This window comes from Manacus candei, unplaced genomic scaffold, assembly GCF_025592945.1.
Source record: "Manacus candei isolate 608988 ecotype Guabito, Panama unplaced genomic scaffold, ASM2559294v1 h1tg000113l, whole genome shotgun sequence".
Taxonomy (NCBI): domain Eukaryota; kingdom Metazoa; phylum Chordata; class Aves; order Passeriformes; family Pipridae; genus Manacus; species Manacus candei.
This window is the reverse complement of record NW_026138161.1, coordinates 2,598,700-2,617,004: the sequence shown is the minus strand read 5'-3', so window position 1 is coordinate 2,617,004 and position 18,305 is coordinate 2,598,700. Positions and strand designations below refer to the sequence as shown.

General features: G+C 41.8%; 1 protein-coding gene across 2 annotated transcripts in view; it reads right to left on the bottom strand.

The window, feature by feature from the left end:
- Positions 1 to 224: 224 nt before the first annotated feature.
- The window catches only part of BRF1 (BRF1 RNA polymerase III transcription initiation factor subunit), a 175,295-nt gene continuing 157,214 nt past the window's right edge, over positions 225 to 18,305 (bottom strand). For both annotated transcript variants that reach the window (XM_051769943.1, XM_051769944.1), the window contains 3 exons: positions 9,178 to 9,229; positions 5,981 to 6,149; positions 225 to 3,785 (listed from right to left, as the gene is read on the bottom strand). In XM_051769943.1, the coding sequence (XP_051625903.1) occupies positions 3,748 to 3,785; positions 5,981 to 6,149; positions 9,178 to 9,229 (259 nt within the window). In that variant the 3' untranslated portion in view covers positions 225 to 3,747. The remainder of the gene's footprint in view (positions 3,786 to 5,980; positions 6,150 to 9,177; positions 9,230 to 18,305) is intronic.

The following is an 18,305-nucleotide window of genomic DNA, read 5'->3' as shown; positions in this document are numbered from 1 at the left end:
GTTCATGAGAATGAAGACAGAAAAATCAGAAATTAGCAGGAGAGCATCAAAATAGATGGGCTACCTACATAAGGGTTTTACTCTTTATTTACAGCAAATATATTACAGTAAAAAAAGGTTAACATGGCTCGTGTGGTTGTGTAAGGATGGTACATGTGCTTACATCAAACAGGTTTCATTTCCTTGGCACTAACTGAACCAAATACAAGGATTCGACACAAAAATAAGAAACAGAACATTTATTAGGCAAACACTGTGCTAACTGTACACATCTGCAACTGGAGTTTCAATGCAATCCAAAAGAACACAAACAAGTCATGAGGATGGCAAGAACTTTTTTTGACAAACATGTTTAACCCTCAAGACAAGGCTGTCTGGCACCATTTAAAAGTTGCTGTACTGAACACAGTGATTTTAAAGAAATGTCACAGATGATTAAGACACTGAAAATGCACTCACCACAGTGAAGAAGCCCATTATTTTCCTTATTTCAGTTTTTACTCCCACAGTACAAGAGTGTTAAAAGGCTGCATGGCTGACAAGCTGGATGCAACAGCTGGAGGGTTTTGCCTGTCAAGCAAAGTGACTTGCAGCAAGAGACATGCTTTATGCAACAAACCTGATGATACACAGCTTGTGTGGGTTCAAATAAGACGATCTAAGAACAACAAATGCTGGAGCCTTATAAGCTCTTTACATTATAATCAGAATCCTGAGAAAAGCAGGGTCCAAATTACTCCAAGTGAATTCAGGCTTACTTATACACAACAAAATTGTCCAGATACATCAACAGTAGTAAACAGAGTTAATGCAGTGTTAATCTTTTTACATTTTAATGACTAGCTATAAAAACAGAAACTAGCATGTTCTAATCTGTTTACATTTCCTGAGCTTAGTTAAATCAAGAAGGAATGAACATTATAAAAATCCCGGTAAGTCACCAATAAATTAAAAATGTACATAACCACTATAGCTTAAGAAGCTCAGCGTGAAGTCTGCCTATCCAATATCCTTTCCTTAGGAATCCTGTACAGAAACTATGCCATTAACTTCACCAGCAATACTGAGATGCTATGAAATTGTAGGTCTTTTTTTCCCCTGCTCTCCAAGCACCCTTCTAGCAGACTACCTGATAGCCTTTCCTAATCAAATCATGCGAGAGCATTCAAAAACTGCAACCCTCTACTTGCAGTGCACAAAACAATGTTCTCAGAAACGCAATGTACTACTGAAATTCAAATTTACCAGCAGCAGTTATTTGGGTGGACTCTCAGCTCTCAAATAACATCACTGCACTGGCAGCAGGTTTAGTATCCCTTGGGGGAACAAACCAGAAGACCCTTGGCAACAAAGAAATCAGCTTAGCGGTTTCTTTAAGAGCCAACATCTTGCATTTGAGAAAAGCACTCGACCTACATGAGTCATACACATGTTTATTTATGCATGTTTATTTCCTGCATAGAGAATACTGTGTACCTTGGAATAAAACCCAAGCCTTGAGAATATACTGAGAGTATGGGTATTTGTAGCAGTGCTATGGCAGGTTAATTCAAATCCAAATGATCAAACTCAACGGTCTCAAAGACCTGCAGAGCACGAACTTTGATAAAACAAACAACTTTTTAAAAAACTGTCTGCTTATAGCATGATTTTTATTTTATGGTGTGGATAAAAGAGAGGTAGAAAGGTTTATCTCCCCAATATCAGTTTCTGTGCAGTATTTATAAAGTATCAGAAAAAAATCTATAGCTTTTTGGTGAAAATGCCACCTTTTCTCCTTAGAATTACAAGGAATCTTTTCTTTCCACTGAAGTGCTGCAAATTAAGTAACTGGCATCTGGTTCAGAAGAGCTCTTCTTCCCATTAGCCTCACTACATGATTTTTGTTACCAAGCTCTGTTTTTAAGAAGTCATTGCAGAAATACTCCCATACAGGGCTCAAAAATTCCTCCCAGATACAGCTGACCCACCAAACTACATTTACCAGCCAAATAATACCAAGTCTGCTCCTAAGAAAAGCACTTGCTCTTGCTCCACTTACATGATCCATCTTAAGCATGCTACCAAGAGGGAGAGAAGTATGGAAGTATGGAAGGCTGTGTGGCCCTCCCCCTCTTTGGTGATGACCACAGGTATGAGCACCATCATCATGCTGTGTGGAAGTAGCTAGAGAGCTTCCTGAGGCAGTTTCTCTTCCTGCCACGATCCACTCTCCGTAGCAGGAGGATGGATGGTGCTCTAGTGATGAGTGCTTCTCAAAAAGGGTAGGAAGGACGAGCTGACCAGGAGACACAGCTAAACAGAAACCATGCTGGTAAGATAAAAAACCATCTTTTTCTAGTGTAAGACAAGCCTGCAGCACTGCAGTTTTCACAATTGTCACTAGATAAGGGAGAGAGAGGAAAACATCTCGGGTCCTGCAGCCGCAGTCATCAAGAGCGTGACCCACAGTGCACTGCACTTCCCACAGAGCCATGAGACTCGGACCCAGCAGTGCCAGGGGAAGGCAGGTCAGGGTGGGATCTGACCATAGGGGCTCCACTCCCAATCCCTGCTCTCATGGCATTGCGAGAACTGATATATCTGTAAGAGAAGGCCCTGACTGCTGACATTTCAGGGCACACAGGGCTGCAGCTCCAGCTTTATTCACATAGCAACGACTGTTCAAGGGTGGGATTTGAGCCATGAAAGTCAGACTGCTGCACGGTGACCTTTAATTTACCCACAGAATGTTAAGCAAATTACATTAAATTAAATTCAGTCAAAGCAGATGCTAGCTTATTTATTAAAAAGCTCAGCTTTCTCTTTCTTTCGACTGGTTTTAGACAGGCAGCTCTTGGGAGCAGACCTTCACTCTAACTCAGTCAGGCAAGAGCAGCTCCATAGAGATGGCCAGAGTGACTCTCCTACAGAAATACCATCCTCAAGAAGACCTGTCTGTCCCTAGGGATGCTCAGCAACAGCACATGAGCACATCTCCTGCTTGCTCACTACACTTCTTGCCTCGCCCAGGTCTTTTGCCTCCTTCCACATAAACCACACTGGACTCACAGTGGAAGATGATTCTTCTCTGCCAACATTGCCATCTATTGTCATATCTTTCAAGAAATCTATGAATTGATTAATATAAAGAAGCATTTACTCTCTTTCAGAGAAACCAATACTGCTCTGCAAATACATAACTTGTCATTAATTTTTTATAGGATTGGGTGAGGGAGCCATATACAGTAACAGGGTCACATCCACAATACAGGTTGGAAACGTTTCTTTCTGTCAGTTGTAGCATTATGAGACAAGTAATGCTACTGTACTCAAATAATCAACAGGCAGGTTTCTTGTTTTCACCTGTCTCTGTCCTTCAGTCTGCTCCCTTTGAGCAGCATGCCTAAAAGCAGCCACATACATAAGAGATGTGTTGCTTTCAGCCACACAGGCTTTACACACAGTCTGTTTAGTCTTTTTCCTTTTGTTCTCTGGAAACATTACTCTCATTAATTTTCATCCTCCAACTATGATCCACCAAAATAAAAATAAATTCAAGTACAAACCCAAACTGGTTATTGCTGGGTTATGGGTCAATGTAAACTGACCAGTCAATGCCAACCTTAAATTCGCGTTTACAAAAGTAAGGATTGTTCGATTACATTTGCTGACCACAGACAGCTTCTTTCACTATTCACACAGCTTGAAGAACCAAAGATTTGCTGAGAACAAGACACGGTCCATGTCCTTTAGAAGTATATGGAGCTAGTAGCCATCATCCTCATCCATATCACAGCCATAATCTGAAACACACAAAGGCATATAAACATGCAAATATTCCAGGCTCATGGAAGACACAATGAAAGTATTGCTTCTTTAAGGTTGTTTTCCTTCTTTGTAACTAGATGGTAAGTTTTATCTTAAGCAAGCATTTTAAATATCAGCTATTTTCCTAGGGCTAAATAAAAAGTTCTTGCATGTACTTCCCTCAATGAAACAAAATTGTTTTAGCATCTATCAGTAAATATCTCTTCTCATGCGTCACTGGATGCTCATTTAGGAATACTTGCCACATGGATATGTGAAATACTTGGTTTAATTGAGAGGCTGAAATAGTCAAGCCTGATTGCCACAAGTAACCTGGCACACAGTGGCTGATGAGCAGCAGCATAGATTTACAAAGTAGGCACGTTTTTCACTAGACATAGGCACCAAGGAAAAAGCTGGTTTGTTTATATTATTCATGAATTTATAAACTGAAACTGCAAGGGTTCAGAGATAGCTCAGAGTTCCCATCAACATCAAAGGAGTCCTGGAACGAATCCTGACCAATGCATCTGACTTGGATCTCCTGTATCTACTTAATTCTAGAGAAACAACTTAAAATTTTGCCCAGATTTTTTTATCGTTTTGTTTTCTTAAACAATGCTGAGTGCAAAGACTGTGCATTGTGTGTCAGAAGGCAGGTCTGTGTGTTTCTAATGCACTGGTTCTCTTCTGTGTGCCTCTGAATGTAGCAAACCAGGTATTTTCTGTTGTGTAGTCAAACCTATGGCTAACTATTACATATGAGTACTGAGGAAAGTTAACCTTTACATTCCAAATTCAGTAGAGGGCAACATCTCATCCAAAGAGTCAAGCAGATGCTCGGAAGCAAAATTAAGTGTAATCTACAATAATTTGTGTAGAATGGGTGAAGTTCACCATCTGTATTTTGTGCTGTTATTCCAGGTAGACAGGTCTAAAATCCATGGAGAAAGCAGTTTGGAAAGAGTTACTTGTTGTACTGACAAAGCTCTGCACACCTGCATTCAAATTCTGGGAATACTCCTTTCCTTTTTATTTTTATTTTTTAACTCTGATTTTTCAGCTGTTGTCCAGATCGGACAGGGAGTAGTGGAATGTTCTCAGAATGGTTTAAAAATAGTAACATTTACAAAGAAAAAAAGCTCAGTGACCTTTATTCTATTTTTGTGGGGGGTTTATTAATAAACATAGACTCACCCTCCCCCACATGGGTGCCTTTTCTTGGGAACATTATTCTAATAATAAATGCAGGCAACAAACTGTTTCTCCTACAGTTCAGCAATTATTTTCCAGTGGAGAAATCAATTTAAAAGCAACAGACACTTTTGTGAAGTGTATACATATTGTCCATGCAGCTGACTGAATAGTGCTGGGAAGATTTTTGCAGCAAATAACATTTCAGTAGGGAACTTATTCCCATCTTGAGTCTTCACAACCCATAATTAGCAGTTCTCATTTTAAAAATAATTTTGTATATTTTCAAAGCTTAACTTCTAAGGGGAAGCTTTTAATAAAGGATAAATATGGATGTGTCCAGCTAGGAAAAACCACAGCAGAGAGGATACTGCCTTTTCCTGCCAGCAAAGAAATCTAATTAACTGAGAGGCTTTGCTGGGTAACCCAAAGAAATTAGCACACATCTGTGTACCATACAGCACACTGTGTGCTACCAATGCCATTCCTACACTTGGTGTACAACTACTTCCTCCTAACACTTTCCCAGAAATGGAGTGTGACGATTCGAGCTGGATTTGAGCTGGACAGACTTGTCCCCAAGGCTCATGGACAATCTGGACATCACTGCAGCCTCCACTGAGGAGGCAGCAGGAGCAGGGTGGCTCAGCTCGGGGGGCAACCAGCCCCAGACACTGCCAAAAGAGGGGTTACTGATCCCATAACTTCTCAGATCCACATTAATAAACCTAATTCTGAAAAACACATAACTTCAGTTTGCTCTTGAGAAGCCCTCTTAGCCTGGAGCTCAAGATGCAAAGTTTTCTCAGGAGTCTCTAAGAAGGTCAGGTTTTGGACAAGGCTAATTTGGGGCTTTCCCACAGGAATGGGCAATGCTGAAAAAGGCAGCAGAAGCCCTAGGACAGGGACAATCAGGGGAACCCTGTCTGTCCTCAGCCCTGCAAGAACGAAGCCCACAGCACCAGGAGATGGTAACTTAGGCAGCAACCCAGCTCACCATTTCCTCCCATTAACTGCAAGGCGCTCATGCAGTGGTCATCATCTTCTTCTACCTCTTCCTCCTCCACCTCTTCATCAGGGTTGTAAGCTACTGGGCCACTCTCCACGAGCACAGCTGCTGGTTTTTCTACAGGAGGGGCTTCTGCCTGTGCATTTGGAAACGTCACCTGCAAAAAACAAGAGAAGGCAATAGAGCAGCTTCCAAATGACAGCAACGAGAGAGATGGAAGTCTTTGTCTAGTGCTAGAGGTTCAGCTGTTCTAATGAAAGTCTGAACAAAAGTCAGGCAAAACCATCTAGTTTTTACATAGTCCAGACCCAGGCAACTGAAATATCCAGCAACAGTAAAAGCAGAACAGGGATCCTCTTGCAACCACAAGGGAAGGCAAAATTCGAGAGCGAAGGCTCCTCAGTAGAGCTCTGTGGGAAAACTTACAACCTCTTCCTCAGTGTGCTCAACTCACATCAGGCCTATTACACAATAACAATGTTATTGACAATTTAATGATAGCAAAAATGTACCCTTCAAATCAGAAAAAAACCAACATGTATTAGTTTTGACAGCTCTGGTTGGATTTATTTGGCGGCGCAACGAGCTGTGGAACAAATAGCACTCTGTAGACAGCACTTAATGTGATGGCAGAGCACTCAGTTGATAATACAGGCTGGCACCTGTAACATTACCTATGAAATTCATCAGAATAACGATCTCCAAACAATAACTTGGGAATCGATCATTGACGGGACCTGCTCCATACGTGCACCGACCCAGCTGCTCCAAGGTGAGGCAGGACACAGCACGGAGGGAGAGAAAGGGCAACACCACAGGGGGACAGAGGTGAGTTTGGAGAAGGTAATATTGTCTTTGGTTCACTAAGGAGAGATCTGGGAATGGGGCAGGAACCAGCAACATGGTCTGCCCCAGCACAGCCCAGGCTCTGGTCTTTCTGGAGCTCTCACTTTCATGGTGTGCTCAGTCTAGGGCTCCACCTCCTTCTCTCATCCAGGGAAGAAACATCAGAGGAGCTTTATCTCCATCAGCTCAGTAACAGGGCACTTTTCACCTCCATTCTGTACTTGGACTATTTGGGGTTTGTACACTAGAGCCTGTGGCAAAAAAACCCAGTCCATTAGTGGCAACTTGAAGAATATTAAAGATTAACCATTAATGCTGCTTGTGACATTAAGAATTTTGAAAAGGGAATATTGAGAGTACCTGTCACTAGTCAGTAGTTACCAGCACTGAGAGTCATCTCCCCTACTAGGAAAGACTGGGACCACTTCCTTGGGAAGGACAGTGGTGAGGTGCTTCTAAAAATGAATGGTCCAAAGGAGACCAGAAAACCCCAACTTCTCTGGTCCCAACCACAAGAAAAGTCGTACAGTGCTTTAGGTTTTAAATTACAGTGCACAACTATGTACTGTTGCATCTTCTTCAGTTCCACTGGCAGCAAGTTCTGATTCAGTGCTGTAATTTATTTTTATTTATTTATTTATAAATGTATTTACTTGGGATGCAGTAACTCCCAGAATCCCTGTAACTCTAGGCACTTTAGAGATACACCATAAGAGAAAATCCCTGTACCAGAAAGTTGATAGTCTAATTATTCAAACATCAAAGCTGTTCTGAACTTGTCATATACCATGACAGTCAACCTAAAGAATCTGCCTGAGTTTTTCAAAGTCACCTAAGGGTTTGCTCCAATAGCTCATTAATAGGGCAAAAGACACCCATTAATTTTAATAGAAAATCAAGTATTTAGATATTCGGATCAGTCGAAGACAGGTTTTCATGATTTTTTAATGCACAAATTAATCATATTATTTATAGGAACTTCCCTCCAGTTTATATTTCCTACCACTGCCTTTGCCTCTAGAGTGATCCAACTGAGTCCACCTCGGTATAAGCAGAAATAGACACAACAGTTTGAGACCAATCAGCATCATAATATACATCAATTTATATGCTTAAAAGTATCCATCTGCTCTGAAAAAGTGGGTGAATATAAAGGAGATACAATTGAGTCATTATTTTTTAAAATTGCACCATGCTAATTAAAATGTGACCTTCTTTTAATTATCATGTCCACTTCCAGACTGCTGTACTTCTAAAAATGTGCAGAGTTTTCTAATGAGCATAGAATAAGAAGTGAAAATGTATTTCCCTAGGCAGGATATCAAACTGTTTCTGAAAATCAATGGGTTTCAGTCATTTTAAAAATAAGGCAGTCAAACAACACCTTTAAATAGAACTTCCTGAATTCACTTCCAGACATCCTGGACTGGAGTTTGGCACTTAGCTTTAAGTATGGGTGGGCAATTGTTAAAGATGTTAAACAACCCAAGGGAACTGGTTCACTTTCAGAAAGGTGTCAGTATCACATGTTCAGGGGGGAAAGGAAGAGGGACAAATATACCTTTGGTATACTGAATGTTTAGGCATACAATAGACAGTTTACTGTACACAAAATGCCTATGAATACTCTGTACAGGGTGAAAATAATAATGAAAGAAAGCAGCTATTGTTGTTATCTGGTGTCACCATCCCATAATAATCACAGTCCCTTCAGGAGAAAATGCAGGTGCACAAAGCCACCTAAGGAGGGTTTCTGGGGGTGGACGGATTAGTTACTAGTTACTAGTACAGACTTTCCTGCAGCACTCTTACATTTTCAAACGAGACAAACCAACAAACAAACAAAGCAAAGAGTAAGTCATGCTGTAGAGGGTAAGCTGTCTTTTCTTACTAGTCTCCCACAGAAGCCCAGCCCTCCCCTGGGGTCAGGTCTGGCTGAACAAAAGTGGCATTTTGTGTCATCCTCCTTCTCTGTGGGGACACTCCAAGTGCTGAGAAACAGACACAAGCTCTGCCCTCTCCTACTCCTCCTGCCTATTTATTTGATATGGACCTTTTTAGATTCTTGCAGGGAGTCTTCTGTTTCTTTTTCTGTCTAACCAACATTATGAGGCTGTGCTAACGCTACTGATGGATAAATAAGAGCAAATCTGGGTTAGAAAACAGGCAACCTCAGCTTCACAGTGTTCACAATAACCAACTCCTGGTCTGATCAGAGAGACAAGACTCTCAATTCTTTTACCCATATCTACCACATAACCAGAGCCAGGTTGAGAACGGCTTCCGGGAATTTCCAAACTCAACCTGTTGCACTGGGAGAAGTGCTGGACTTTACATACCTCTTCAGTGGCAGCCTTTTTAGCAAGCTGGGTTGAAATCAAGGGCCTTAATCTGAAAAGAAGGAAAGAAAAAAACAGGGAACATCAGAAAAGCTGCACCATGCCCAAGAGTTTGACACAGAGTATTCACTCTCCAAACAGTGAAAGCACTTTGCTAGTGTTATGTTGCACAATTACTTTTTTAATTATTTAAGATAAAGAGCGGAGAGCCTCAGACTCCACAATAATTAATACACACATTCCCTTGGCAGTGTCTGCCCCAGTTCAAGATAATAAGAAAAGATGCCAGTCAACAAGCACAGCAGCAAAACCTCATCTCAAATTGCAGCCCCAGCCTGTCTCCAAGGTCTTTGAAATAGATGGGTTTGTCACTTATTACAAAAGTCAAAAGAAAACTGATTTTTTTGGAAGAATGCAGACGTGGCAAAACTGAGCCACACTCTGATTGCCTAGCACTGCTCTGAAACTGCTTCCCTGTATCTGATGATACAGAGGGGACACCAGTAAGATTATACATGGAGGATATCATAATCACCACAGGTGAAATTTTACCTCCAGCTATAGAAATCATCAAAACCAAGGGGACCCTGCATACCTTGAATGGAAAACAACAGAAATTGAATATAAACATTTTTTAAAATTCTGCATTGGATATGAAAAAGACCTGCATATCTGGGGAGAAAAGATGGATCAGTGTTCCTTTACAGCTAAGTGTTAAATATTATTACTTCTGAAAAACATTTCATAGTCTGTTGTCTCCTTACTGCCATGAAGGCTGTTCTCAATCCATCATTTATTGTTACTTTCTGGTCTCTCCTCCTCATCTAGATGTATCTAGTCACGAAGAGGATGACTTGCTTTCTACTGAAACACTGCTCAGACAGCTCCTCAAGCACGTCTTTTAACTAAGTCTAGGCAAACAACTTAATGAATACCAATTTATGTCTCCAGAGATACAGTCTTTTATGATAAGCAGTACTTTCCTCTCATTTTTCTCTTAGTCATTCCTCCTTGTTAACACACAGAAACCAGTTGTTTTCCTACTTATTTATTTATTTTCAAATAATCAGCAGGAGGAAACGAAACCCCAGAGAATGAGCAGGGGAGACTGAGATCATTATCTCTGATGGAGAAGACACAAGATATTGGCTAAGCTCCAAAAAGGTTCAGAAACTGGTCATCTCTGAAACACTCTGCAGGACCAAAAAGGCATTTCAGCAACACAACCAGTTCAAGGTGCCAAGGGAATGTTTCAGGAGCTGTGCCACTGAAGAATCCAGAACACATTATTCTGTTACAAATACTTCTTGTCATATTTCATAATCATCAAAGACGTCAAGAAAAAGACGCTCTTGACCCACATAAATATCTATTAAAAATCCTAGTGGACTTCTGAGCTTAGAGAGAATGTTTTTGAGGGCATGGATGCACTCCTCCCTACTTGCCTGGCTTCTCTTTCCTTTATCTAACCTGAACTGTAGAGTATTCACCTTTAAAGGGCATCTAGTCCAACCCTCTGCAATGAGCAGGGACATTTTCAAATAGATCAGGTTGCTTAGAGTCGCATCCAATCTGGCCTTGAGTGTTTCCAGGGATGGGGCATCCACCACCTCTCTGGGCAACCTGTGCCAGTGTTTCACCACTCTCATAATAAAAAATTTCTTCCTTAATTCCAGAAATCTGAGACTACCTAACTACTTTCAATCACTGTTTTCCAAAAATCACTCTGTTTAGATGCTTACAAATATATGGATGCAGCAAAGACAAAAGGTTACACAGCTGAAGGATTCTAATTACCAAACAGGTTGTATTTCATTGACATGACTGAAAAAAATCCAACAGGGGTAAGAAATGAAGGACTTTTATTTTAAACCAGTAGTTGTGATTATTGCAATTAACATTGTACCAAAGATAGCACCTATACTCTCCTGCTACCCAAAGACATCAGACCTCCCCTGGAGCACCCTGAAAATATTTCCTCCCCCCAATTAAAATCAAGCTGTTGAGTAAGACTCACAAAGTAATCAGAAACTGCTGACGTTTCTTTTAGAGCAAATTATACATGTGCTCACACAGTGAAGAAAACAATCACAGCTATAGGAAGCAAAGAGTAAACATTCCAGTTTCATTTTAATTAAAATGGTCCCCTAATGAAAATAAAAAGATTCAGGCTTATGAAAAGCCTATTTGCAAAAACTTTAGTGCTAAATCCAAGAGCCCTTCTGTACAATTTCTCAGCAGTGAGGGACTCTCACACCCAAACTGAAATTAAAGCTGTATTTCTGTTCCATGAGAGCTGCTCACAACCTGTACATCTTCACTTCATTAGTACAAACACAGCACTGCTGTCTGACTTGAGCAATACAGTTTCTCTCTCAGTGTAGTACAAAATGCATCCCAAAGCAGAGGGGTGGATCCTGCCACGGATGGTTGGCACCTCCTGCAGTGCAGATCTAGAGGGGTCACTCCCCACCTGGGTGGAACAGCCCAGCTCACTGCCCCTCCATACTATCTGCTGCCTACAAACACTAGCCATGGCAACTGGGAAAAGGTAAAACCATATTAGAGACAAAACCTTATTTCCCCACTGAAAAAATGGCTTTGATTCCAATTATAGTTACAAAAGTTCTAAATATATAACTCCCTTGGCTCTCCTTATGTCTGTGGAGAGCCCTACTCTTACTGTACAAAACTATTTAGGAAGGTTTTATACTTGGGGTGTTGTTTTGTTTCTTAAAAGCCTTGATGTCCTGACCTCCTTAAACCAGAGCAGCTGCTGCCACACCAGCCATATGGAGCAATAAATTACTGGCTGCCATGGCTACAGATATGGACTCCTCCTGCTGTCTGGCTGCATCTCAGAGAGTGGAAAAACGTGTCCTCGTGGAAGAGCATGACTGATTTTGAGGCTGGGATAGACTTGCGTATTAATTATCAAAAAAGCACCTTGAAAATCAAGCAACTGAAGTATCTTATCCAACTTCTACTGTGCACAACCCAAGCTCATCTCTAAAAGGCTACAAAGGAACACACACGCACAAGAAAGATACTTCCACTGAAGTCCAGACTGAATTAAGGGTTCCCAAGTTCCATAAATAATAATATCTTACACTAAGATACAATTCCATGTATGCTGAAATGACAACAGCATCTATTTAAAATGTAAAGTTGTGACTGGGAAGTAATGGGGCTCCTGGTGTTCCCAAGTGTGTCAGTCATTGTTCACTATTTATGATGATTTCTAGTTTGGGCTACTTTGCTTATGAACTTTGCAAATTAATACAGTACCTTGTGGGAGGGAGCAAGAGAACAAGCAACTTTCTGAACAGCAATGTGATTCATAACAGGGGGATAAAAAAGATTTCACACAGCCCCAAGTGTTATATCCACACTTCAAACTACTTCAAAAATTATGCAGATCTACTAATGCTCATGTCAGCCAACACACATAACACTGGAAGCAGATTATCTTGACATGTTTGTGACAAAAACTAATGGCACGGTACAAGGCATCAGAGGCTGCTCCCCGCCGAATCTGCTCTGCTCTCAGCCGAGATGTGCACGATAACACTTGGATTTGTCCTCCAGCTTAACAATTTAAAAGAAGATTCAATGTAATAGCTCCTGACAGGGCTGGAGATCACACAGACTGAACTTTCAAAGTGAGCAAATTCTCAGAAAAACAAGCTGGCTGTGACAAACAAATGCTTTTATTTTGCTTATTATTTAATAACAAAGGATTACACAGCACAGTACATAAAGCAGAAAGAGTACTGCGAGGTAATAAACCCACCTCACTTGCATCAGGCTGTTCGCCCACAAAAAAGTTTGACAATACCATAACAATCTCCTCAGTGCAATCCTGCAAGTAATTTGGAAACTCAACCACAGCTCTGTTTCTTACTGAATTTTAATTTAATCCATCCAAGTAGGGAACATCTTATTGCTGCTTACCGCCCATACTAATTTTATACACGGATGGTCCCAGAATACACGATGGAAAGCGGAGATAGAATAGAGTCCAGAGCCACAAGCCTGCAGTGTAATTATGCAGGTCATCCAAGACAACTGCCCATGAAACCTATATATCCACACACAGGCCTTTCATGTGCACAAGAGAAAAAGCCATTGAGAAATGACTCGGCAAGAGACCAGTCAGGTTCTCGACCACGGCCGAGATCCTCCTCCCACCTGAGGCCAGATGGTTCTGCCTCAGGAGGTCAGTTTACCAGACATCTGTGTGAGAAGGAAATTAATATAAATGTTTACCCAGGCTAAGAGTGCCCTTTAATTAGGTACCGTCATTGTTATCCTTACCGGAAAGCTGGGAATTACCTCTGTGCAAGGATTTAATGCTCTTCTTGGAAACACAACAGCAACAGGAGATACCGCCCCACTCTTCTGCCAATAGGTCAGGACAAAGGGGTGACCCTCCTGGACTTGGACCACTGCTCTTTTCCAGAGGGCAAAACAGAGACTGCAATGATGACCACAACTCTGGAGCACTTCAAGGTTTGCACATCCAGCTGTGGATCCCACTGTTTTCTACATCTGCTTCCGGCTGAGGGCCAGGTGCTCACAAGAGCCACTCCCTCTGCTCAAGAGGAAGTGGAGGCACATGGCCAAGGCCATGGCTGTGACACCCATGAACAGCTGCATGACACTAAGAGGACAGGGGGTGGTGGGTAAGAGTGCACTGTGCCACCTCGGATTTCCAAATATGACTTCATGCTCTGCACAATGACAAAACATCTCTGATGCTCATAGCGTGTGCCTGAATGTGAGGCAAGCAGGTAATTTTGGCTTTCTAAAGACCAGCCTGACCAGCCCTTCACCCAGCCCAGCTCACCAGCACTGTGAAAGCCCCAAGGAATTTCCCTGAACCCCTCCCCCAAATGACAGGATTGCAGAGACCACAACCAACGGCCATAAAAAGACTCCAGATGAAGGGCACGTCCAGACTGCAATGAGCCCAGCTCACACACAGCAACCTCCCTTTGGAAATGGCTCACCCCAGTGCTACCAGCTGTACAGATGTGTCTGGTGGAACAGCAGGCAGGGTCTGAACCCTTCTGGATTCTAACAGGCAGTTAAGCCACTTACTGCTAACTCTGCTCCAACATGCCTGAATGAACTCCACCAAGTGTCAGTGCCTTCCTCCTGTTTTCAAGCAAGCAACACTACAGAAAGAGTCATTTCAAGTAGGAGAAGAGCAAAGCCGAAGTGACAACAAAAACTAGAGTGAAATGAGAAATTGTTCCCACTTCTGATTCCCATTCAGTCCTCTTTCATGCTGGATCAGAGGAGCTCTGCTTTCATCAGTGCAGCATCAGACAACGCAGTACTGAGAACATCTTCAGTGCTAATGAGATCAGCCCCTTCCAGCAAACGCCTGGGCCTAAGCACTGAGGGACCAAAACCTGCAGGAGGAAACTGGCAAAAAGTAAGAATCTCTACCATTCACTACAGGATATATTTACCAGTGAAGAACTAAGCACCTACGTCAGCCACCAACAGGCTTTAGAAAAGCAGGAACTTTGCTAATGTATCATGAGCTAAACACCTATTTCAGGCTTTTCAGAGAGGGGCAGAGGCCGTGACATCTGTCTTCAATAACCCAACTCAGAGCAGGCAATATTTTTCTGCATAGCTGAAGCACTTGACTTGGTCCTCAATTAGATGCTGTAAAATAGCAGCTTGCTGTTCTTCCCACTGACTAAACTGACGGATTTTCAACAGCGAAAATGAAAAGAATGACATCTAAGGCGACCTTATTGGGACCAAATAAAATTATGCTCCTGCAGCAGATCCCAAACAATCTCTGCACATATCTGCTTCTAAAGGAAATTGCTGCAGACCATGGGAAATTACAATTGCTCCAGGACAAGAAAAGCTGACTGATCTAATATTTCTGGTTGACACACCTTTTTCCTGGGTTTGTCAATAAAGATACTGATGAGCTCATCTCTCCACAGGTCAGGAAAGTATTAGCTGAATAGATGCTGTTCCTTTCACCATGGAAATTTTTCCAGATGAAATGATGGCAGCAAGGCAAATCTGCACCTCACTGAGAAAAGCTACTTAAAATAAGGAAGCTATGAAGCATTTTAATGAAGGTAAATGAGTAATCATAATGGTCTCAGTTAAGCAAGTCTAATGGCAGTGTCACTTTTAAAACATGGGCGTGAGATAACTCATGTGGTGACAATCCATATGTCCTCACTATCCTGTAGCGCCGTCTTTCAAATGGTAACAGTGCAGAATGCATCTGTTACAGCAGAAAGAACCATTATTAGCAGATAAGGCAAATATAAATAATTTTAAAATCGTGCTTGAAACTATAGTAACAGAAATGAAAGTTTAAAAGTTAAATGAACACATTATCATCTCAACAGAAGGATTATGCTATTGAAAGGTTCTCAGCAGTAGCACTGCTGGTTTTTTCTGGTGCAAATGCATTTTTCTAGACTCAAGCAAGGGGGATTAGAGATACTTGGTTTTGGACAAGTGTTTTGACCAATCTCAACCTCATGAAAACTTCAAATGAGGTAAAAGATAAAAAGAAAAACACCTTAGTAACCTGTAGTCTCTGAGAACAATTCACTGAGGTTGTTGTACCCAAAGGTGATACCAGATCGATCATTGGATCTTCCCCGTTGACATTAAAACGACAAAAACCACGCCAGGCAAAATACTAACTCACCTTTTCCACCACTCTGCAACAGCAAACACCATCGTGCAAAATCAGTTTCTCTCATCTGATTATGCAGCCAAAACTAGTATTTCAAAATTCAGGTAACTGCAGATTCATACAGATAATCCATCAAGGAATAAAGACGGATGACTGATTTTTGTTCCCCTTGTGTCTGGTCTACTATACATTAAAGAGCAATTTCACTGGCAGCCATCTGGAAATCAATGTATTCTAAGCTTTATTTTATGATTACCAACATTCCCCTTCGTAACTCATTTCTAATTACAAGCAATAAATCATTCCTTCTCGCTTGTAATTTATAACAGCCAATTATGGCAAACCTCTTATTTAAATAGCAAATCTTGCTTTAAAACATCACATATTTTGAGGTATGCACAGAACATCTAATCAAGCAGCCGAATGGTAGAAAGATGATTTAACGTGGGTTTTGCAGCCACTGAGAAGACACACAAGGAAAAATCTGCTCTCCCCTGTGCCCTGTGTACACTAGGACTTTTCAAAACTGAAAGCACAGGTCTCATCTGTCTGACTTAATGCAGAAGAGATTTACATGTAGCGATACGTGAGCCAGGACACAACTCAGGGAAGTCTGGTGTCAAGGATTCCCTGTACTGTGTCAGGAAATGAATAAAGAGGCTGCAGCAGGAGAAGAAGCTGTAGGTTGGTTAAGTAAGAACTTCTGGATGATGTCTGGTTTAATTTTGAGAACTAACAGTGAAAGAACACAGCTCTAAATTTAATATTTAAAAAAACCAACTCAACTAGCTTTTCCCATGCCTGGATTTGTGTTTCAGAAACGGGTTGGCCTCCTCCTCCCAAGCCAAAGGACTCCCCCACGTGCCACCCAGGCACTCGCTACCACGGCTACTCCCTGTTGCACAGGTTTTGCAGGTGTTAGCATGGAGCATGAGCATGGCACTCTCTTGGATCACTCCTCCCCACCCCTCCCAGCCAGGAGAGGATCAGGCAGAACAAAGCAGTTGAAATGGTCTGCAGAGAAAAGGTGTCACCAAATAAATCCAGATTATTCCTTCAGGGAGAGGCCTTTAATGGTGGTTTGCTATGGCAACTCTTACCAACAGAACAACAGCAAAAAGATGTAGTGAGGGATCTCAGACTAGACCAAACAGGGTCAGTTCAAAAGCACAGGCAAGGACACGGAGAAGTTTTTACTTATATTTGTTCTTCAGTGTAGGTCTGAGTAACAGGCATGTGAGTGCAAACACAACAGAGAGGCTTCTTATAAATAGCTCTGCTGGGATTTGTCCGTTAGGAAAAAAACCTCACTCTTGTCAGAGAAGTATTTGATACAATTTTGGATACAGAATTTATTACATGAGAAACTAATCTCAGGAACGTGGAAGTGGTTCCCACTGAGATTTTATTCGGTCATCACACAGCTCGAGTCTGTTCCAGCTTCACATCGTGTCATCTGGTAAGCGTTTACAGTAGGAATCAAGGGAACTGGATTTGGAAAAAATCCATCACAACTGACCTAAATCTGATCTGACCTGAATAATCAAACTGAATACCAAATTCAAAAACGGCCAGAGAGAAGTGAGGACAGGGAATGGATGCAGGAGCTATCTCACACTTTACTCAGCCATACACTGGGTTAGGCACCCCACTTTTTTTCCCCAAAGAGCTGTGGTTATGGAGGCTATGTAAGCATCCCCTTGTTCCAAAGGTGTCAAAGCCAAGCGCACAAGTGCTGCAGGTTCCACTGTGTTCCCTTTCCTTTTGCGATGTCGTTTATTTATGAGAGAGCAAGCAGTGGTGCATCTCCTCCTGCCCCTAGGCCGCACTATGATCTGAGAGCAGGGAATGGAAGATAGCAAGTAAATAGGAAAATCCAAAGAGAATGCCTCGGAAGGGCAATGGTGACCACATCAGTACCATCTGGCTGTGCCTTTGCCATAGAGTCACCCCAGAGTCACCCCAGAGAGTGGCCTTGGCCGATATAGTGCTGGACTCATGGTGCTGCAGCAACCACCAGGTTGTGTTAGACCCATGTCCACACCAGCCCATCCTAAAACCACGTGTCATATTCACAACCTGTTTCATCACTGAGCCCTGCCCACATTGCTGCTTCAGGCTCTCAGGGGGTTACACTGCCAGCATCATTTTATTCCTAAGAGACCGAGCTGAAGATGTGCAGGTGCAGCACTGTCTAAGTGACACAGAGCAACTCTCCATGGAGGGATCATTATTTACGTAGACCTTGTAGTGATGTGTTCAACAAAGGGTTTCACCGCTTTCAGAACTTCTTATCTTCTTTTTTATGAGAGATAAAAGTATTATTTATTAGTCTTCTCCAAACATAAAGCTCAAAGGCCTTTTAACATCTGGTTTACTCTTTCAGCAGAGAGAACAAAAACACTCTGAAGTAAAAAAATCACTGGCTTGATGTTGG